We start from the raw sequence: 17,882 nt of genomic DNA, 5'->3' as shown, positions 1-17,882 counted from the left end.
GAACTGAACAGGACATTGCTGTATTGTTAGGAAGAGTCTGTGGTCTTTTGGTTTTTGTTTTTTTTCTTTTTCCCTTTTCTTACCTTTGGTTGAAACCGAAATGATTTGAAGACCTAACATTTTACTGTTTGTAAGAAGAGGTCGCAAACTGTTCTGAAGCTTGGACACTTGTACACGAGCTGCACAAACGCAAAGGCGGGAGATAATTGGGTGGTGTCACGCAGGGCTGCGAGCTGTTTGCCATGACACCGCACTGTTTGGGGCCTTGCTGCTTCCTGTAGAGCCCAGGATGTCTGCAGTACATCCATGTGTTTGCTGGTGTTCTTGCCATTTTTGGCTGCGTAGTCGGCATGCGAGCAGTTGCTACACCACGTTTATAGACCGCGATTCATTCTGCTTCGCACATTAATCCAGTCCACGAGGTGCTTGCTAATTATATTGTGAGGCAGCAAGACATACAGCCAGACAGTAAGGCAGGAGGTAAGCAAACATGCTGCACACGGTCTGGTGCCCAGGCTGAGGAACCCAAACAATTTGTGTGCATTTCTGGCACTCCAAGGCCATGGCTGAGACCCCCAGTTATGTCCTGAGGCTCCCTGCAAAACCACAGCACCCTATCTCTGCGAGGATGCCACACGGCCAGAAGCAAAGCGTGGGCGGCAGTCTTGTGCTGGCGATTGAGACGCCAGCTAGGGGCAGTCGGATGAGGAAAGTCGGAAGAGACCGCAAGTGTGTGGAGGGAGCATGTTGAATGGTTTGAAGATGTAAATTAGGTTTTTTTTGTTTTGTTTGTTTTTTTTTAAGAGGGTAGAGATGAATGATTAAGCAGTCTCACTGGTTGTGACTACATTCAGTAGTGTGCTATGGTGTGCAGATGAAGTGGATGACGTATTTCTCTGGATGCATGTTGCACTGTGGATGTCTATAGATGTGACTGACATCCTGCTATTATTGTATTGCAAAGTTCAGCTCAGTAGCTGCACTGGGGGGCCGGAGCTTTAGGTTGCCCTGCACCGACACAAGACTGCCGCACTGCTCTGCAAGGGCTTTGGAAACGGCGCTGCTGCCCTGCAGGTCCCCAGCTCATCTACCAGTGCCTTCTTTTCCCTTTATTCGCTCTGCCCTGCATCTCCTGTAGTTCTTTTTACTGTGCACATTTTTTTTTGCACACTGCCTTTCCGTTTTCATACAGATCAGAAGATTCTTCTCTCGATTGTTTAGTATCCGTCACGTCCTGCCACAGGCAATATAAAGAAAAAAGAGCTGATCAGTCTCCACCGTGGTCTTCTGTCCTCTGTGTAGACAGAGGACCGGGGGAAGGGGGAACAAAAACCAAACGCTGTGTGCGCCTAGTTTAGTTTGAGTCCTGGGATGCAGTTAAAGCTGTAGCAGTAGACTGGTCTACTGGATGTGTGTCTGTGCACCAGTCAAATTAACATAGAGCAGAAAACTCCTGATTTAAGCATCTGTAGAAATCCTTAGGGTGACGCGAGCTGTTGGTGTCGGACTTCGTATGTTACAAGTGCAAACTGTAGAGCAGTGAACCTAGTGGAACTCCACCTTGTCATCTTAACTACTGATCGCTGATGAGGACTGTTAGATTACAAATGTTTTTACTTAGCGCTTAGCATCTAAACCTCTGGTACAAGAAAAGTTCACGTTAAGCCAATTATACAAAATAGATTATCAACTGTTTACTGTCTGTGAGTGGGTATATATTGTGCTTTCAATATTTAATAACAAAACTATTGTTTTAACTATTTACTTTGTGCTCAGTGCTTTACTTGTAAGTCTAGAAAACTAGTTTGGTTAGTTCAAACTGTGTGAACAAATCAAAATTCTTGAAATCAGAGTTCTTAGTCCCCATTTATTGTACGTTTAATTGAAATGTATAAAGCTACCATTTGAGTGCCATTTCCCAATTTGACATTTGTAATTTGCTCTCATTCCATAAAATGAGCACCTTGTTTACCGTAGCGATTTAGTTGCTGCAGTGCAGAATATGCAATCAATCAATATATATAGGGATTCATTGGTTAGAAACCATGTCCCTGGTTTACTTCAACAGTTGGGAGAAGTTACTGAATTCAAACATGCATTATGCTCCAACACCATTTTTTTGTTGTTGTTGTTTTTCTGCCTTTTGCCTTTTTTTTAAAATTTGTTTATTCCTTTGCCTTCCTGTTTAAAATGTTTAGCAAAAGTGCCGATATGTGAAATTGCCATTCGATGCTCAACCTAACATTCAGATAATAAACTTGTTCACCTTCCTGGGCGGATAAACAAACACCAAACAAAACTTGCATGCTACATTGGGCACAAAGTACTTGATGCATAAGTGCGCACACCAACCCGTAAGCATTAATTTGAATGAAACAACAGTTACATGTTTTATTTTCCATTTAAATTTCCTGTGGAAAAAAAAAAACCAGAACAATATGTTTACTTAATGCTACTGACCTGTCATTAAGTTATTTTGTTTTGTACTACTATCTGATATCTTGTTTTGCAATGTTGTGTCTCTAGGTCATCCAGTGACTTCAGTTCAGTGGTTTTTCCACATACTATTTAACATTATACAAGAAAAAAAAAAGTTGGATAAAAATGACAACCAAACAAAAATATGTAGGGAATCATTGGCAGCATTTAACTGTATGTTTTGCACTAAGTATAGGCTGTTAAAGCTTCATATAAAACTGCGCTTTGCGCTCCAATAAAACAAAATTTGTTACTGTATTTGTAAACTTAATAAACGACAGTCATTTAAATAAATCGTTTTGCTTTTTAAATTAAGCACATAGCCATGTTGGTGGTATTTAGCTAGGTAGAAACAGACCTTTTATACAGATGAGAGGTGTGGATGTACCATCTCTGACAGATGAGATAAAAGAAGGGCCAGACTTTCCAGTGTAACGTAGCCATCTGATTCTTACATGGCAGCACACATGGACCTGTGGCTGGGACACCTGACATGACGACATGGCACGGGCACGCCGATTCAACAAAATGTATATTAAAATGTAGACTTCTGGGAGAGAGGGCAAGCTACCGGGTCACAAAACACAAAGATGCAGCAGCAAAGAGGTCACTCGGACACAAATGATCACAAACTTTCAGAAGAGTATGAACTTTGCTAACATTGTATGAGAAACTTAACATACCCATCAAAAACACAGCTCAAGCTTTTCTTTCTGTTCACAAACCTAACCACAGCTCTGCTACACATCAGATGGTGAATACGGTCGTTGTTTGCTGCCCCGTTCCTTTGGTCATGTCCTTTGTTTTTCTTTTCTAACATATTGAGTCACATCACGAGTGAGGCCAGCAGCGTTTAATAGAAACATTCTTGTTTTTCCCCCCCTTACTACCTGCTGTGTGTATTTAACAGCAAAAGTGGATTACTATTCTGCCGGAACCTGTTAAGTCAGACATTTTGAAAGGTTTCACAAGGCGTGTAATGATTGAGAATATTTTAATTTTTCTGTTTTTTTTTTCCCCCAGAATTTACATATTAAAGGTTACATGTATACCACAGCAACATTGGTGTAATGAACTCCCAAAAACAACCAACTGAGCATTATTGTTAGCTAGGCAGGTCCACACCCTGCCTAAAATATTCTGAAAACACAGAACTGCTGTAAAGTGCCTTGTTTAAAAAACAAACAAAAACGCACCAAGAAAATCATCTTTTAAAGCTTTATCTGACCTTCATACCAGAGGTGCCTGTATTCACTTCAGCACTAAATGGCTAGCTAGTGTTTGTTAATGTAAACACCAGTGGATTTCATTTCTATCTAAATTCTCCAAAGCAAGGATCTGTCTGCATTTATGAAGTTAAACAAACCCACTTCATTAAATATAAAAGCATATGACATTTATTTTCTACCTTTGCAAATTTACCACAATATAATGGTATCTTCTGTTCCTTTTACCTAACAATAATTGCCCTAATGCTAATGACACTAATTAGACCTGCGGAGCATTATTATAATAAATGTAGAAATGTGTAGAAGCTTCTAGACAGATTACATTATATTTCTATATTGTATTAAGTGCGTCCTCAGATCTGACCAGCATGTACTCCAAACTGAGTGAATACTTGTAAGCCGGAATCCACATTGGCTGTTCTCGTTTCCTGGCAACTGGCTCAGATGATGCAGTCCATGATGTGGATCTGCAGTGTGTCCAGATCAGGCAGGACTTCCCGACATTTGGGACATGCATGCTCTGGAATGTTCACCTGGTGCTGCCAGTCACCTGTGGGAGAGAGTGAGTTTTCCTAGAGCCTTCATGCTTTCACTTTGGCATTGGCTTTTACAATTTAGTCTAAGCTAACAGAAGTGTTTTATTATACATAAAGGCTAAAACGGCTTTTTAAAGATTTGTATCCTATAATATAAAATTGGAGGAAAAATCTAAACATACATTGCAGAACATTTTACATTTGTGGCATTTAGCTGACACTTTTATCCAAAGCGACTTACAATTATGACTGAGTACAATTTGAGCAATTGAGAGTTAAGGGCTTTTGCTATGGGGCCCCAACAGTGGCAACTTGGCAGTGGTGGGGCTTGAACCAGGAACCATCCAATCAAGTACCTTAATCATTGAGCTACCACTGCAGAAGCCACTCAGGGCCACTCAACATATTTGCTGAATTAGTTCTTAACATTACAAGCAACAGAAAGAAAACTTAGTTAATAGTACATGTATTGTAGAAACATAAGTTTGATCTATGCTATACAACTTTAAATATTGCATGATATAAAATAACTACTGAACTGCCTGGTTGTGGTTCAGATGTGAAATAAAGAAATCTGGCCTGGAGCGTGGAAAATTCAAGCGTCTCTCAGAAACACCTTAGATCTGCCTTTAAGCGTGTGCATGTGTGTGGAGAGGAGCAGTAGTGGTTTACCTCTCCCTCCCTGCGGAGGGGAGGAGCCGCTTGCGTTAGCCCCAAGTGACACATGTCTTCTCTGCATCTCATTCATGGACTGCCTGCGTTGTGAACACAACAGGTGTGTTATTCAAGTGGGGGTGTAGGGGATGACATCACACACGCACACACACACACAGACAAAAGGCTCCACCTGCCCAGTGACTCCATCTCTTCCTGCAGCTGGCAGTTCTGCTTCCTGACGAACTCCAGCTGAGCAGCGAGACGCTCCTTTTCCTCATGAATCTTCTCCCGGGCAGCTCGCTCTGCGTAGAAATCTGAGGAATACACCTCTGCCTACACACACCCACCCACACATACATAAGCCTCCTAACCAACAACACAGATCAACACCAGTCACGACATATCGCCCGTGTAGTACCTGGGCCTTAAAGACAGAGATGGTCTCCAGCTCTTGTTCCTTTTGGAAGAGCTCTTGCCTCATCTCGTCTATCTTCTTCTGTTTGTCTGCCAGTGCCTGCTCTGCTGCAGCAGTTCTGGCCTGGAGCTCACTGTACTCCTCGTGTGATACACTACCCTGAAAAAAAAAAAAAACATATAAAATGTGTATTTTGTACATTAAAACAATGCAGACACTATGCTAGTTTAAACCCAGTTGTTTTGGGCTTATGTCCTACAAAATTCCAAATTTTCATACTCAAATTTATTTTGTTTTATTTAATTTGCTTATGTACCCATATATGTACAAAAAAAAAAAACAAACTCCTGAGGCACTAAGAAGAAAGACATGTTGGGATATGCCCCCCCCCTTACAGAACTCAAAAGCAAGTTTCATCTTGAGGGACTGCTGTTATATGTTATGATAAATGATAGCAGTGATCACTCTTAAATTAGCCAGGGCTCTTACAGTGAAGAGCAAAGTTTGTTGAAAGAGACAGGAACCATTTCCTATCTGCATTTCATATATAGTTAGTTAGTTTGCATTATTTATTCCACAAAGAGAACGTAAGTGTGGATGGTCACCTCTCTTTTCTTATTCTCATCCTTGAGTTCATTATAATCTTCAAACAGCTTGGTGTAAGCATCCTTCAGATGTGTCAGATTATTCCTGACAGGAGCAAGAAAAATGGGGAGAGAGAGAGGAGGCACGAGTTATCACTCTGGTCGCACGTCAGGGTCTCCGCAGTAGAGCTTGGACTGATCACTGCAGTGTGGTTCACATTCAGGGGTCAAATGTATTAATGATGAATGTACATGATGGTGCAGTCAGGTGTTACACAGTCACGTTGCCATTAATGCACATTTTGATGCTGATGTGTGAATTCTGAAACTGGACGGTAAAAACAGCCATCTTAGCCGTTGGAGAGACTGTCCTCAATTTGATTTAGCGGTAAAATTAAGTTTATAAATGGTTAAAAGCATGAATATACAAAAGCAGTGGAAAGCAGTGCTGGTTGCGTTAAAGGGATGTGGAGAAGAGACGGAGGGGTGTGGGTCTGACCTCTCCTCCTGTGTTTTTCTCTGCTCCAGCCTGTTGGCTGCCTGCATGCTCTCCAGCTGTACCTTCAGGCGGTCGTTCTCAGCCTTCACCTGCTGCCTCTCGCCCAGCTGGGTCCTCAGTGTGCCCACGTCCTGCTCCAGGTCCTTACACCTGCACACAGGGCCACACGCCATTCGCACAGGGATCATGCCCATCCAGACACGTTAAATAACACTCATATAGAGTGTAGAGTTTCACTAAATCTCGCTTTTTTCATTTCTGCAGCATTAGCAAGTTGAGGTCTGTAGTCTCAAGTGGAGAGCTGGAGATGTCATTACTGTGGGCTGACTTTCTTCTTTTTTTTCTTTCCACTTAATAGATCTGCTCTGAATCATTTGCAAGCAATTCAGAACCCAGCAGCAAGACTACTTATTATGGCAAATAGATGATCCCATATTACCCATTTATTAAAATCCCTTCACTAAATTTAAGATTCTCACCATCACCTTTAGAGCTTTGCATGGTCAGGCTCCCGTCAAAGTGTCTTACCTTCTCCGTCTACATGCATCAGCTGACTCCCTTAGATCTGGTGATCCAGGTCTTTTACATGTTCCGTTTACTCGTTTAAAGACTCATGGAGATTGAGCATTTGAGGATACTGCTCCAAAATGATGGAATGCGACTGTGTATGAGATTTGCAGTTGAAGAAGTATATTTCTAAACAGGTATTTGAGTAAACCTAGTGCTCCAGGTCTGTATTCTGTTTTATGTTCTTGTACTGTTATTATTATTGTATTTGTCATTTTAAACATTTTTAACTTGTTTTGTTTGTTATCTCTGTGAACTCACTTTGTAAAGCACTTTGTGACTTTTGTGTGGAATAAATGCTAAATAAATAAACTTTACTTGCTTGATTAATAATTGGCCTAACCTAACATGTGGGAGAGTTGTGCCGTAGCAGGTGAGACATTTCTGCCGGCGACTTGTCATACATGTCGTTTTTGTTTACTGTAACGACGGTCATGCAGTCAGGGGGACGGTTTAGCATGGCGCACCTCTCTTGTAGGTTCCTCTTCATGTTCTCCGCCTCATCCAGTTTACTCTGAGCTTTCTGTAACTCGTTAAACAAACTTATCATCTGCCCCTTCAGATTCTCCACCTCAGAGGCCGACTGGAACACACACACACACACACACACACACACATATATATATATATCTACACATACATCTTCATCATCACCAGCAGCAGATCCACAAGTAGATAAGGTGTTTCATGTGTGAGGTGTCCCCTTTGCTGGGGTGGTGGGAACCTTGGCTGGGTCTTCGTGAGGGACCCTGCTCTGACTGTCCACAGCAGGCTCCGGTGCTGTAGGTGTACAGGCCACAGACGTCTGGGATCCAGCATCCGTGACTGGCTTTCTTAGCTCTAGTTCTGCGACTCTACGAGCGAATGTGCATCCATAGATTATGACAAAAACCATCAGTCTTCCCTGCACATAGTCCAATAAATTTAACAGTAGAATTTTCCCATTTAGTGTTTCCATACAGTGGGCTAATTAATAACTTGTGTAATAAATAACATTTTCCAAGTTCGTCTTTTTTTCAATCAGCTAATAATGCTAGTACTTCTCCCAGAGTAACAGTGGACAGAATGTAACAACAGCGTCATGTGGACATCCCTAGACCAACCTCTTCTAGTGTTCAACCCAATCTTTCGGCTTCACATGATTTCTGTTTTGTTCTTCAGCCAGTCATACATGTAATGATGCATACATGTAGTCATATATGTAATCCCTGTTTCTGCAACTACTGTATATTTAGGAACGTATGCTGTTATGGGCCACGATTTGATGTGTTGCCCATTGGTATATGATGTATTCAAAATTATATTATTTGACTTATTTTTTTATACAGTGACAAAGAGGCAAAATTCAACTGTGACACAACCTTTCGGTTATTCTTACTTTCAGGTCTCAGGCTGATGTAAGAGATGATATGAATAAATAAAGCCTACTGCCTCCATAGTTTCACTATGGAGGCCAGGCACAGTCTCACTGATCTTAATACTCATACAAGTTCAGCAGGCCAATCACTGTGTTCCCATGGTTACGAGTGTGTGGGTGTGTGTATGTTGATACGGTGGTGGCTGTCGGTGTACATGTCTACCTGGTCTGTGCAGTCTGAAGCTGGAGGCACAGTTGCTCCTTCAACTGAACCTCCTTCCTGAGAGACTGCAGAAGCTGACTCACAGTCAGCTCCTCAGACTCCAGCCGAGATGCCACCATGTCTGGCTGACCCCTGTGAACGCACGTGCACACACACGGCTCAGATGCACTGTGTTGCCATCATACAAGCTGGTTAACGGTGCCGAAAGATCTGCTGAACGCTGAGAACAGTTGCCTTCACAGGCCTGGTGCTCTGTGCCAGCCTGGAAAGCCCACACCGTGCATACATGCTTCAGCTTTGTGAATGTTCTCTGTTCTAATACACTTAACTGAGCGCATGAATTACCGGACAAATTCAACCGCGTGTGTCAGAGCGGTGAAAGCATAGACCCCTGCAGGGCAGGTCTCCAGGCCTGAGGGCAGCGCTGAAGACTGAATTCAACCTACGTGCTGCGTGCAGAGTGATCCTCTGGACCCACAGGAACACCTTTGGTCACGTTCATCTCACTCTCCTGCTAGAACACACAGGAGTCACAATGCTTGTGGTGCACAAATACCAATGTGAGTGAGGGTATCAACAGTGAGACATTTTATTGCTGTTCTTCAGACGGGCGTGTCTGTGCGCTTGTGGCTTTACCGCGATGCGGATCTCGATGAAGGAGTCTTCTGGCGACGGGCCCATCTTCAGCTGCAGTTCAGAGTTCATGGCCAACAGTTCGCTCTTCTCCACCTGCAGGTGGGTGATCTGGCTCCTCAGAGCCTCCAGCTTGGCCTGCATACTACCTCCTCCAACCTGTACACAACGCCCAACACGCCAAACGCCATTCAAAAGGTTCAGGTTGCTGCTGTTAAGTCTTTTCTATCAGCTCCATGCTCATCCTCAGAGGGTTTTAATTCTCTAATGGTTTTTAGATCTGTAGTGCTTTGTACCTTAATGCAATGTAATCTGCACACCAAGAACACGTGTGCCGATGTTTCAATAACGGGATGGAGACGATCAGAAATGATTAGAAATGATTGTGACTCACCTCGTCTCCTTCCTCCAGTTCCAAGACTTGTTTCTTGAGCTGTTGGTTCTCCGTGTCCAGTGCACGCACTCTCATCAGGGCCTCATGGAGATTCTTCTCCAAGAGGCCTCGCTCCTCCTTCTGCTTTTCCTTCCAGACAGACAGACCCTCAAATCGCTCCTTCATCAACATGTTGGTCTGCTTGAGGGCTTCTGTGGTTCAACCAGAGAGAAGCTCATACTACGTTGTGGAGTGTGTGTGTGTGTGTGTGTGTGTGTGTGTGTGTGTGTGTGTGTGTGTGTGTGTGTGTGTGCGCGCGCGCGCGCGCGCGCGCACACACACATGGGTCACACTGATAGACCCACCTTTCAGTTCCGTGTTCTCCTTGATCAGAACGTTCATTTGTTGAAGGGTCTCCTCCACGTGGGATGTGCCTGACCCGGCGGTCCCGTGGGAGTGCGTGACGTCTCCGTTCACCATCGCCGAGCCAGACGCCATCCTCCCAGCTTACAGGTTGTCCTCCGAAAGGCGAAAGACCTGGGACGCACGCAGACGTTTAAAAGTCGACCGACAGAAGTGAAACCGCGATGGGCCATGCCGTTGACTTGCCCCCTCAAACAAACCGCGGTGCTTTCACGGCCTGTGCATGCTCGAATACCTGATCAGAAACGAGGTGCGCCACAGGGCAGCTCGTGCCATTGTAGCAAATGACCTGTTGCGAGTCGACGTCCAGTGATTGACAAAGACGACGCCGATAAGAGCAATGAGTTACAGCACAGGCTACGTCCTGCTTTACCGTCTTAAACTTACTTTCGTTTCTGATTAACCAGCCTAATCGAAAACGCACTACCGCCAGGGACAGTACATTAATTTAACTCCCAGAAAGGCCATTACCTGGACATTCGTGTAGAAAATGCAGAAAACATGACATACGTACGTAGAATACTTTATTATAAATAGTAGCGCGTCCCACCACTGACATATTTAACGCAACAGTTGTAAACATCGTTATTGGTATTTCTTTAAGGAAACAGGGCGTCGATTTACCTGCCGTTTTTAGTTCTCCACAGTACAATATCTACTTATGGTTTTGTTTATGCCTGCGTACTTCCAGTTGTTGAAGTGCAGCGTTTCCTGCTTTTGACGTACCTTCCTCGGTATCCGAAATATTCACGACCTGCTCAAATGATCAGATCTGCACCCCATACGGATGGGCCGAAGCAGCGCAGGGTGACCGACGCCCGGGCGATCCACTGCTGTACAGTCTCCTGCAGATGCCTGCGCAGCAGACGCTACTCGCCCCGATCAGCTGACGGTGACGCCACCGTCTGAAAGCCCGTGCACGGTTTGATTGTCGCGTGAGATCCAGTGACCTTGCGCTTCTGAAATGACGTGTAACACGTACTGCCTGCATGTATTTTTAGGGTTTATATTTCCATTCCTTATGAATAAGACAACATCCTCACGAAAGAGACTCGAATCTCCTGGTCGCTAAGTCTGAGAGGTGACATTCTGCATTTAAGCATGTCTGTTTTTAGAACGTATTGCTATATTTACTATGTAGTGGGTTTATATGAACACTAGATGGCGGTTTCAGCTTAAGCTCACTCTATTCGTATTGGCTCGTCCCACCTGTAAACGCAACTTTTCTCATACAAAGGTACCTACAGATTTCTGCAAAACACGTCTACCTTAGCAGCCTACAGCATAAAACAATAAACTAACTTTTAAAAAGTTGAGCACTACTTTTTCCAGCGGACAATTAAATAACCAAACCTTAATGCTGAACGACTTAAAACTGCCATTGCTCCTAACGGTGTATGATTAGCACACACCCCTGTGGCGTAGCAGTTTTAACATCTGAAAACACTGAACCACGTGGATGCTGCTGCTGTATTTACGTCTTCGTGTTTCTGCGACTGCCGGAGAGGCGCACAGGTCGTGCAGCTATTGGCCAGCCAAACTTCAGGGCCGTCCGATCGGCTTACACAAGTCCGGAGGATGCGCCCTGTTTAGCTCAAGCGTCGCGCGTCTCTGATTCCTGTGGCTGTACATCTGGACAACCGTGAAATGTCCGTTTACACACTTAATCAGTTCTGGGTGGAACCAAATAATTAACTACAGATAACTCTATACTGTATAGTAATAGGAGGGGGTTTTTTGTATTATAAGTACATTTTAGTGAGAAAAACAAAAGTAGAAGGGTAAGTTGTCGCGAGCTGGTCGCGAGCAAGGATTAACGGATGCGCAGAGAGATGCCCGGCGCGCGGCTTCTGGTGCTCAGTCTCGCTTGTGGTGGGTTGGTGTCGCTCCTGGGATGTCAGCTACCGGCCGAGTGGAGACCCCTGAGCGAGAGCTGTCGCGCAGAGCTCGCGGAGATCATAGTGTACGCCAAGGTGCTGGCAGTCCACGAAGAGTCGCGCGCGCCGAGCACGCACCGTCACCCCTGGTACCCGCACGAGCGCGCGGGGGACGGGCTGCTTTACGCAGCAGAAGTGGAGCTGCTGTGTGACCAAGCATGGGGCAGTATGCTGGAGGTGCCCGCGGGCTCTCGCCTCAACGTCTCAGGTCTGGGATACCTCTCCTGCCAGTCGCACACAGTGCTGGAAAGCTACTCTTATATTTTCTTCCTTAGGTGAGTTTACGTCACTGGTGGTGGGAGAGAGAGTCCAGTCAGTCAAATCAATGGCAAATGATATCAGTTCTTAGGCACTTTACTCTTATTTTGAACACCTTTCATTATTTCAAAGCACATGTCCGACTTTGAGTTATAATATATAATTCACCTCTTATCTTATGTCATGCACTTTAAACTGTGGTGTTTTGCTCTATATATAATTGGCTGTGTGTGTGTGTGTGTGTGTGTGTGTGTGCATGCGCATTTACTCTCACAAACAGGATGGATGAAAACTATAACATCTTGCCCCATGGCGTTAACTACCAGGACGCCATCTTCCCCGACACTCAAGAGAACCGTCACCTGTTCTCCAGCCTGTTCCAGTTTTCCAACTGCTCCAGTGGACACACGCTGTACTCCACCCCCAACTGGGAACACCAGGAGGACAGCAGGGTAGGACACACACACACACACACACACTTGCATCAATGAGTGCATCAGTTTTGGACTTGTCATATAGGGGTTTGCCAGTGAAGCTAATGCTAACATTGCATGCAATGCTAGTAGTCAGAGTAGGTCTGTGTGGTCCTGCTAGGTAGGTCCTGCAGTGTGCTCTTGGGCCCTGCTCTCCCACTATTACCATACGCCATGCTGGAGTTGTTTGGGAAATGCTACATGTACTTAGTGGTCTTAGATGAGTAAGAGGGAGAGCCAAAGAATGGAAGACATCTCTCTCACACACACACACACACACACACACACTTTCATACATACACACACACACACAGCACACACCTCTTTCTTTTGAAGTCTTTGAATAGAGTAGCTCAGCACTACAGGGGTTTGACTGCTTTTCAACTTCGTTCAGATGACTAGAGTTCAGATTAAAGACCTCCCAGCTAGACAAACACACACACTTGCAGACACACATGCAGACCAACACATATGTGCTTACTCACACACATGCACACAATCACATGCACAGACAAGTACACATTGGAGCTATGAACTTGATCACACACTTTACTGGGAGGTATCGGGGAAGGGCTGGGACTCAGAGACAATCCTGGGACTCTGACACTAATCCCCACAAGCTTAAAGTCTCAAAAATCAGAAATACAGAGTTGCTTTTGGTAAGGTTCACACAGCCTCAGTGTCTGATGTTAAACGTGAAACATTCAATGACGTGGCTGCTGGACGTAGCCTGCCATAGGTATCACAGTCAAATGTGTGTGTGTGTGTGTGTGCTTTTGGGTCCAGGCATGTCCAGATCAAAGGTTTTTTGGTCAAAGAAGACATGAGGTCCTGCTAACAGGTGTTCTCTCCTCTAAACAGATGTCAGTGTGTGAGTGTGCAGAGCTGCTAGTGAAGTACTAATCCAAACGTACGTGATGCAGTGTTTTAAATGCAATGTTATAAGTTCTGAGTAGACATGCATGGCGTCACACATGCATGTACGTGCACACACTACACAGACACACACACACACACACACACACACACACACCTCTCGATCAATAATGATCATGGGCTTGGTATTTGTCTGTGTTCACATGAGAGAATCTGTGTGTGTGTGTGTGTGTGTGTGTGTGTGAGAGAGAGAGAGAGAGAGAGTGTTTATGGCATAGACAGGTGCATGTGAGTAACCGGGCTGGGAACAGCATAGATAATGAGTGGCCATTGTGCAGATTAGATTTCCTGGGGGAAAACGCTGGTTTGGCATCTCTCCTTCACCACACCACCAGTGGTGTCCCGTGGAACTGCTCAGGACACGTCCTGCAGCATCCTACAAGTCTACACTCGCTGCTCCGTTTGTTACAGTATAGCAAAACAATAACAGACGATATATCCTTTTAGAGGTCTTAAAAACTTAGATCAGCTATCATACCATATCATAAACTAGTATTTTGTTGTTGTTGCATTTCCCCCCCCCCCCCCCCCCAAACAATTGTAGCATGACGAGCACACCTGGACAAAAGAAAATCAGGGTCCCTACATTGTTGTTCCAGAACCTGTAACATGGGGACCTTTGAAATCTTCTTGCAGCTACTTAATTTTCTCTGCATCAGTTATAACTGAGGCGAGCGTCAGATTTATGCATCAGCAAACCCAGGAGATCAAACCCTACTGATCGTTGGCTATAAGAGGAAAACTGGACACAAGAACCCTGGACAGGTCGGCAGTGCAGTGACCCAGACAGCAGGGATCCAGAGGTCAGAGGGCAGGCGTCTTAAAACAGATGGAGAACCTTTTGACCTACAGGGCATACAGCGGTATTGATCAGTGATGATGAAAGCAAACTGCTGGCCATCTATTCATTTCTGATCAATATTCCTACATATTTTTTCTCTAATATAAATGACACCTTTTTGTGGTTGATTATCATAGGACTACAGTCATTGTTGTTCCATATATATATATATATATATATATATATATATATATATATATATATGAGAATAAGGTAAATTTGTCCCTACACTGGCAGATCCTGACAAGATTAATATGGAATTCTATTCCAGATCTTGGTCTCCAGGAATCACATTTCCAGATATTAGTCTCATGGTTCTACAGATCAACACACCAGTATTGCTTTTGTTCTGTTTTACTCCACGTTATCCTCACTTACTGTTTTTTTCTAAAATACACTTTTATTAGATTTCTTGTGTGTGTGTGTGTGTGTGTGTGAGTGAATGAGAGAGAGAGTGCACTATATCTGTTCTTTCCACTCCGAGCTGCTTTTGCTTGTCTTTAGCCGTTTTCTCTGTAGTTCACCAGTTCTCCCCTGTGGAAGTTTGGCATTCTTTTCCTCTCCTTTCCCTCTCTGTGATCCATTTATCTCCCCACAGAGTATTTCAGCTTCTTTCCCCCTGTCCTCTGTGATTCCCTCTTCCTCCTCTCTGCTCCTCTTCCTCACAGTCTGTTGTAGCAGGCTGGTCTTCAGCAGGGTCCAGGGCTCCGGGCTTGGACAACTGAGCATAACAGACTGTTTGGCTTTTGAAATAAACTGATTTACACACCCACACACCCACACACACACACACACACACACACACACACACACAAAAAAAAAAAAAAGACAAGAGGAGTCACTGTTTTCATTCTTAAAGAAAAAATAACCAACTGGAGCCAATCAGCATCCTCTCAGAGAAAAAACATGACCATCAGAAGTGTTTTGGAACACACTTGGGGATTTTGACCATCTGTGTAGCCTCCGAGTCAGTGTGTGTGTGTGTGTGTGTGTGTGTGTGTGTGTGTGTGTGTGTGTGTGTGTGTGTGTGTGTGTTATTTTTGTCCTCTGTGCCTGACCAGCATGTCCGTCCTTGTCTGTCAGTCACTTATCGTCTACACTGACTGCTAACAGGTTTTCCCACAGGACGCTGGAGCTGTTGTTTGTTTGTTTGTTTTTACGCCATTGGTTGTTGTGTTTAGGCAGTAGGATGGCACCCTGGCAGGTGGCCCTTCCCTCTCCTGCTAACTTTTCCTCTCATTCTCACCCTCCTCTCCTGTATCTACACTCCTCCCCCTCTGTCATGACATTTCCAAAAACCACCTCATTTCTGTGCTCTGTAGGCACCCACAAAAGTAGTGGAAAAGCAGGTAATACTGACATGTCTGGAATTCTGACATACATACGGATCAGACTGAAATACTGACAAATCTGGAATACTGACAGGTCTGGAATACTAACATCTGAAATACTGACAAGTCTGATAGATGCCGGCGTTGAGCTAACAACTAACTATATCCATCTCTCTCTCTCTCTATTTTTTTTGCTCCCTCTTTTCCTCTCTTTCTCTATCCCTCTCTCTCTCTCTTTTCTCCCTCTTTCTCTCTTTCTCTATCCCTCTCTCTCTCTGTCAGCTTTTCTGCTCGACAGTGCAGCAGCTGCTGTCGGAGGAGGAGGTGCGAGTGGGCCGCCTGCAGGAGCGTGTGGCTGAGCTGGAGAGGAGAAACACACAGCTGAGAGATCGTCTCAGGAAGCTGAAACGCTCTCTGCGAAAGGCACGCCACAAGCATCTTGGCCCCACCCAGACCAGCCCCGCCCACCGCTCCAACGCCATCACTTCTCCACTCGGGCCTCCACATCACACGATTGCACGTGGCCTGTGAACACACACACACACACACACACACACACACACACGCATGCCCACACATATTCGTGCCCCGTGAAGGTGTGCACACTCATAGCCCATGAGCCGACCCAACTCCTTTAGAGTCCAGTAGAGACAACACCCCCCCCATCCTTACACTCCCCCCAATATACAGCCACTCTTCTCCCGTAATCAGTGAGTGTCTTTATATGCACAGTTAATAACAGTCGTACTCAAAACACTCTGCAAACTGTAAATAGATTAAATCTTGCAAACTTTGACACATGTATTTTTTTTACAGTTGTCTGCAATGTAACTATGGTCAGGTTATTGATATACTGTGTTGTTTTTACTAAATAAAGTGAATATTAAGACTATGATTTCATAGATACAGTCATACAAAGGTCCCCCCCCCCCCTCTGACATGTCTGTTTCAGCTTTCTGAGACAATGACATCTGAGGGAGTGACTGTAGGAGTGACTGTGTGAGTGACTGGGAGTAGGAGTGACTGGGAGTGACTGTAGGAGCATTTGTAGGTGTGACTGTGGGAGTGACTGGGAGTAGGAGGGACTGTGGGAGTGACTGGGAGTAGGAGTGACTGTAGGAGCATTTGTAGGTGTGACTGTGGGAGTGACTGGGAGTAGGAGGGACTGTGGGAGTGACTGGGAGTAGGAGTGACTGTAGGAGTGACTGTAGGAGTATTTGTAGGTGTGACTGTGGGAGTGACTGGGAGTAGGAGGGACTGTGGGAGTGACTGGGAGTAGGAGTGACTGTAGGAGTATTTGTAGGTGTGACTGTGGGAGTGACTGGGAGTAGGAGTGACTGTGGGAGTGACTGGGAGTAGGAGTGACTGTAGGAGCATTTGTAGGTGTGACTGTGGGAGTGACTGGGAGTAGGAGTGACTGTGTGAGTGACTGGGAGTAGGAGTGACTGGGAGTGACTGTAGGAGCATTTGTAGGTGTGACTGTGGGAGTGACTGGGAGTAGGAGTGACTGTGGGAGTGACTGGGAGTAGGAGTGACTGTAGGAGTGACTGTAGGAGCATTTGTAGGTGTGACTGTGGGAGTGACTGGGAGTAGGAGTGACTGTGGGAGTGACTGGGAGTAGGAGTGACTGTAGGAGTGACTGTAGGAGCATTTGTAGGTGTGACTGTGGGAGTGACTGGGAGTAGGAGTGACTGTAGGAGTATTTGTAGGTGTGACTGTGGGAGTGACTGGGAGTAGGAGTGACTGTAGGAGTATTTGTAGGTGTGACTGTGGGAGTGACTGGGAGTAGGAGTGACTGTAGGAGTGACTGTAGGAGTATTTGTAGGTGTGACTGTGGGAGTGACTGGGAGTAGGAGTGACTGTGGGAGTGACTGTGGGAGTGGTTGACAGTATTATGGATGGATGAGGGTGCTTGTGACAGATCTTTCCTCCACTGCATCCTGAGAGAAAGTAGTCAAACAGGAGAGACTGTTACATCAAAACAAACCCAGCAAGCACAATCCCAAACACACACACTTGTTAATTTGTGGATTATATAATGTGTTTGAACAGCTGAAGCCTCTTCTAGTATAATTATCATTATATAACAAAATTTTGTATGACAAGCTTCTTAAAGCAGCAATATGTATATA

The 17,882-nt window shown here is 44.9% G+C and overlaps 2 protein-coding genes across 4 annotated transcripts; one reads left to right on the top strand and one right to left on the bottom strand.

The window, feature by feature from the left end:
• Positions 1-774: 774 nt before the first annotated feature.
• Positions 775-10,788, bottom strand: optn (optineurin). Of its 3 annotated transcripts, none has more exons than XM_027020547.2 (14): positions 10,701-10,788; positions 9,917-10,088; positions 9,573-9,763; positions 9,182-9,337; positions 8,992-9,059; positions 8,546-8,677; positions 7,690-7,819; positions 7,433-7,548; positions 6,399-6,548; positions 5,921-6,005; positions 5,319-5,474; positions 5,091-5,233; positions 4,916-4,998; positions 775-4,257 (listed from the first exon to the last, which is right to left on the bottom strand). In XM_027020547.2, exons 2-14 carry the CDS (start codon positions 10,047-10,049, stop codon positions 4,148-4,150), a joined length of 1,653 nt encoding a protein of 550 aa, XP_026876348.2. In that variant the 5' UTR covers positions 10,050-10,088; positions 10,701-10,788; the 3' UTR covers positions 775-4,147. The 3 variants fall into 3 exon arrangements, with proteins under 3 accessions (XP_026876348.2, XP_026876347.2, XP_026876349.2); XM_027020546.2 differs by lacking the exon at positions 10,701-10,788 and adding an exon at positions 10,599-10,694; XM_027020548.2 differs by lacking the exon at positions 10,701-10,788 and adding an exon at positions 10,599-10,694 and having other exon boundaries at positions 8,992-9,056.
• A 93-nt stretch (positions 10,789-10,881) lies between these two features.
• ccdc3a (coiled-coil domain containing 3a) lies at positions 10,882-16,642 on the top strand. The gene is made up of 3 exons (XM_027020549.2): positions 10,882-12,186; positions 12,450-12,621; positions 16,033-16,642. Exons 1-3 carry the CDS (start codon positions 11,795-11,797, stop codon positions 16,279-16,281), a joined length of 813 nt encoding a protein of 270 aa, XP_026876350.2. The 5' UTR covers positions 10,882-11,794; the 3' UTR covers positions 16,282-16,642.
• Positions 16,643-17,882: the final 1,240 nt, after the last annotated feature.

The sequence above is a fragment of the Electrophorus electricus genome, chromosome 7 (genome assembly GCF_013358815.1).
Source record: "Electrophorus electricus isolate fEleEle1 chromosome 7, fEleEle1.pri, whole genome shotgun sequence".
Taxonomy (NCBI): Eukaryota; Metazoa; Chordata; class Actinopteri; order Gymnotiformes; family Gymnotidae; genus Electrophorus; species Electrophorus electricus.
Note: the sequence above shows the minus strand (reverse complement) of the source record. Positions and strands in the feature narration are given on the sequence as shown.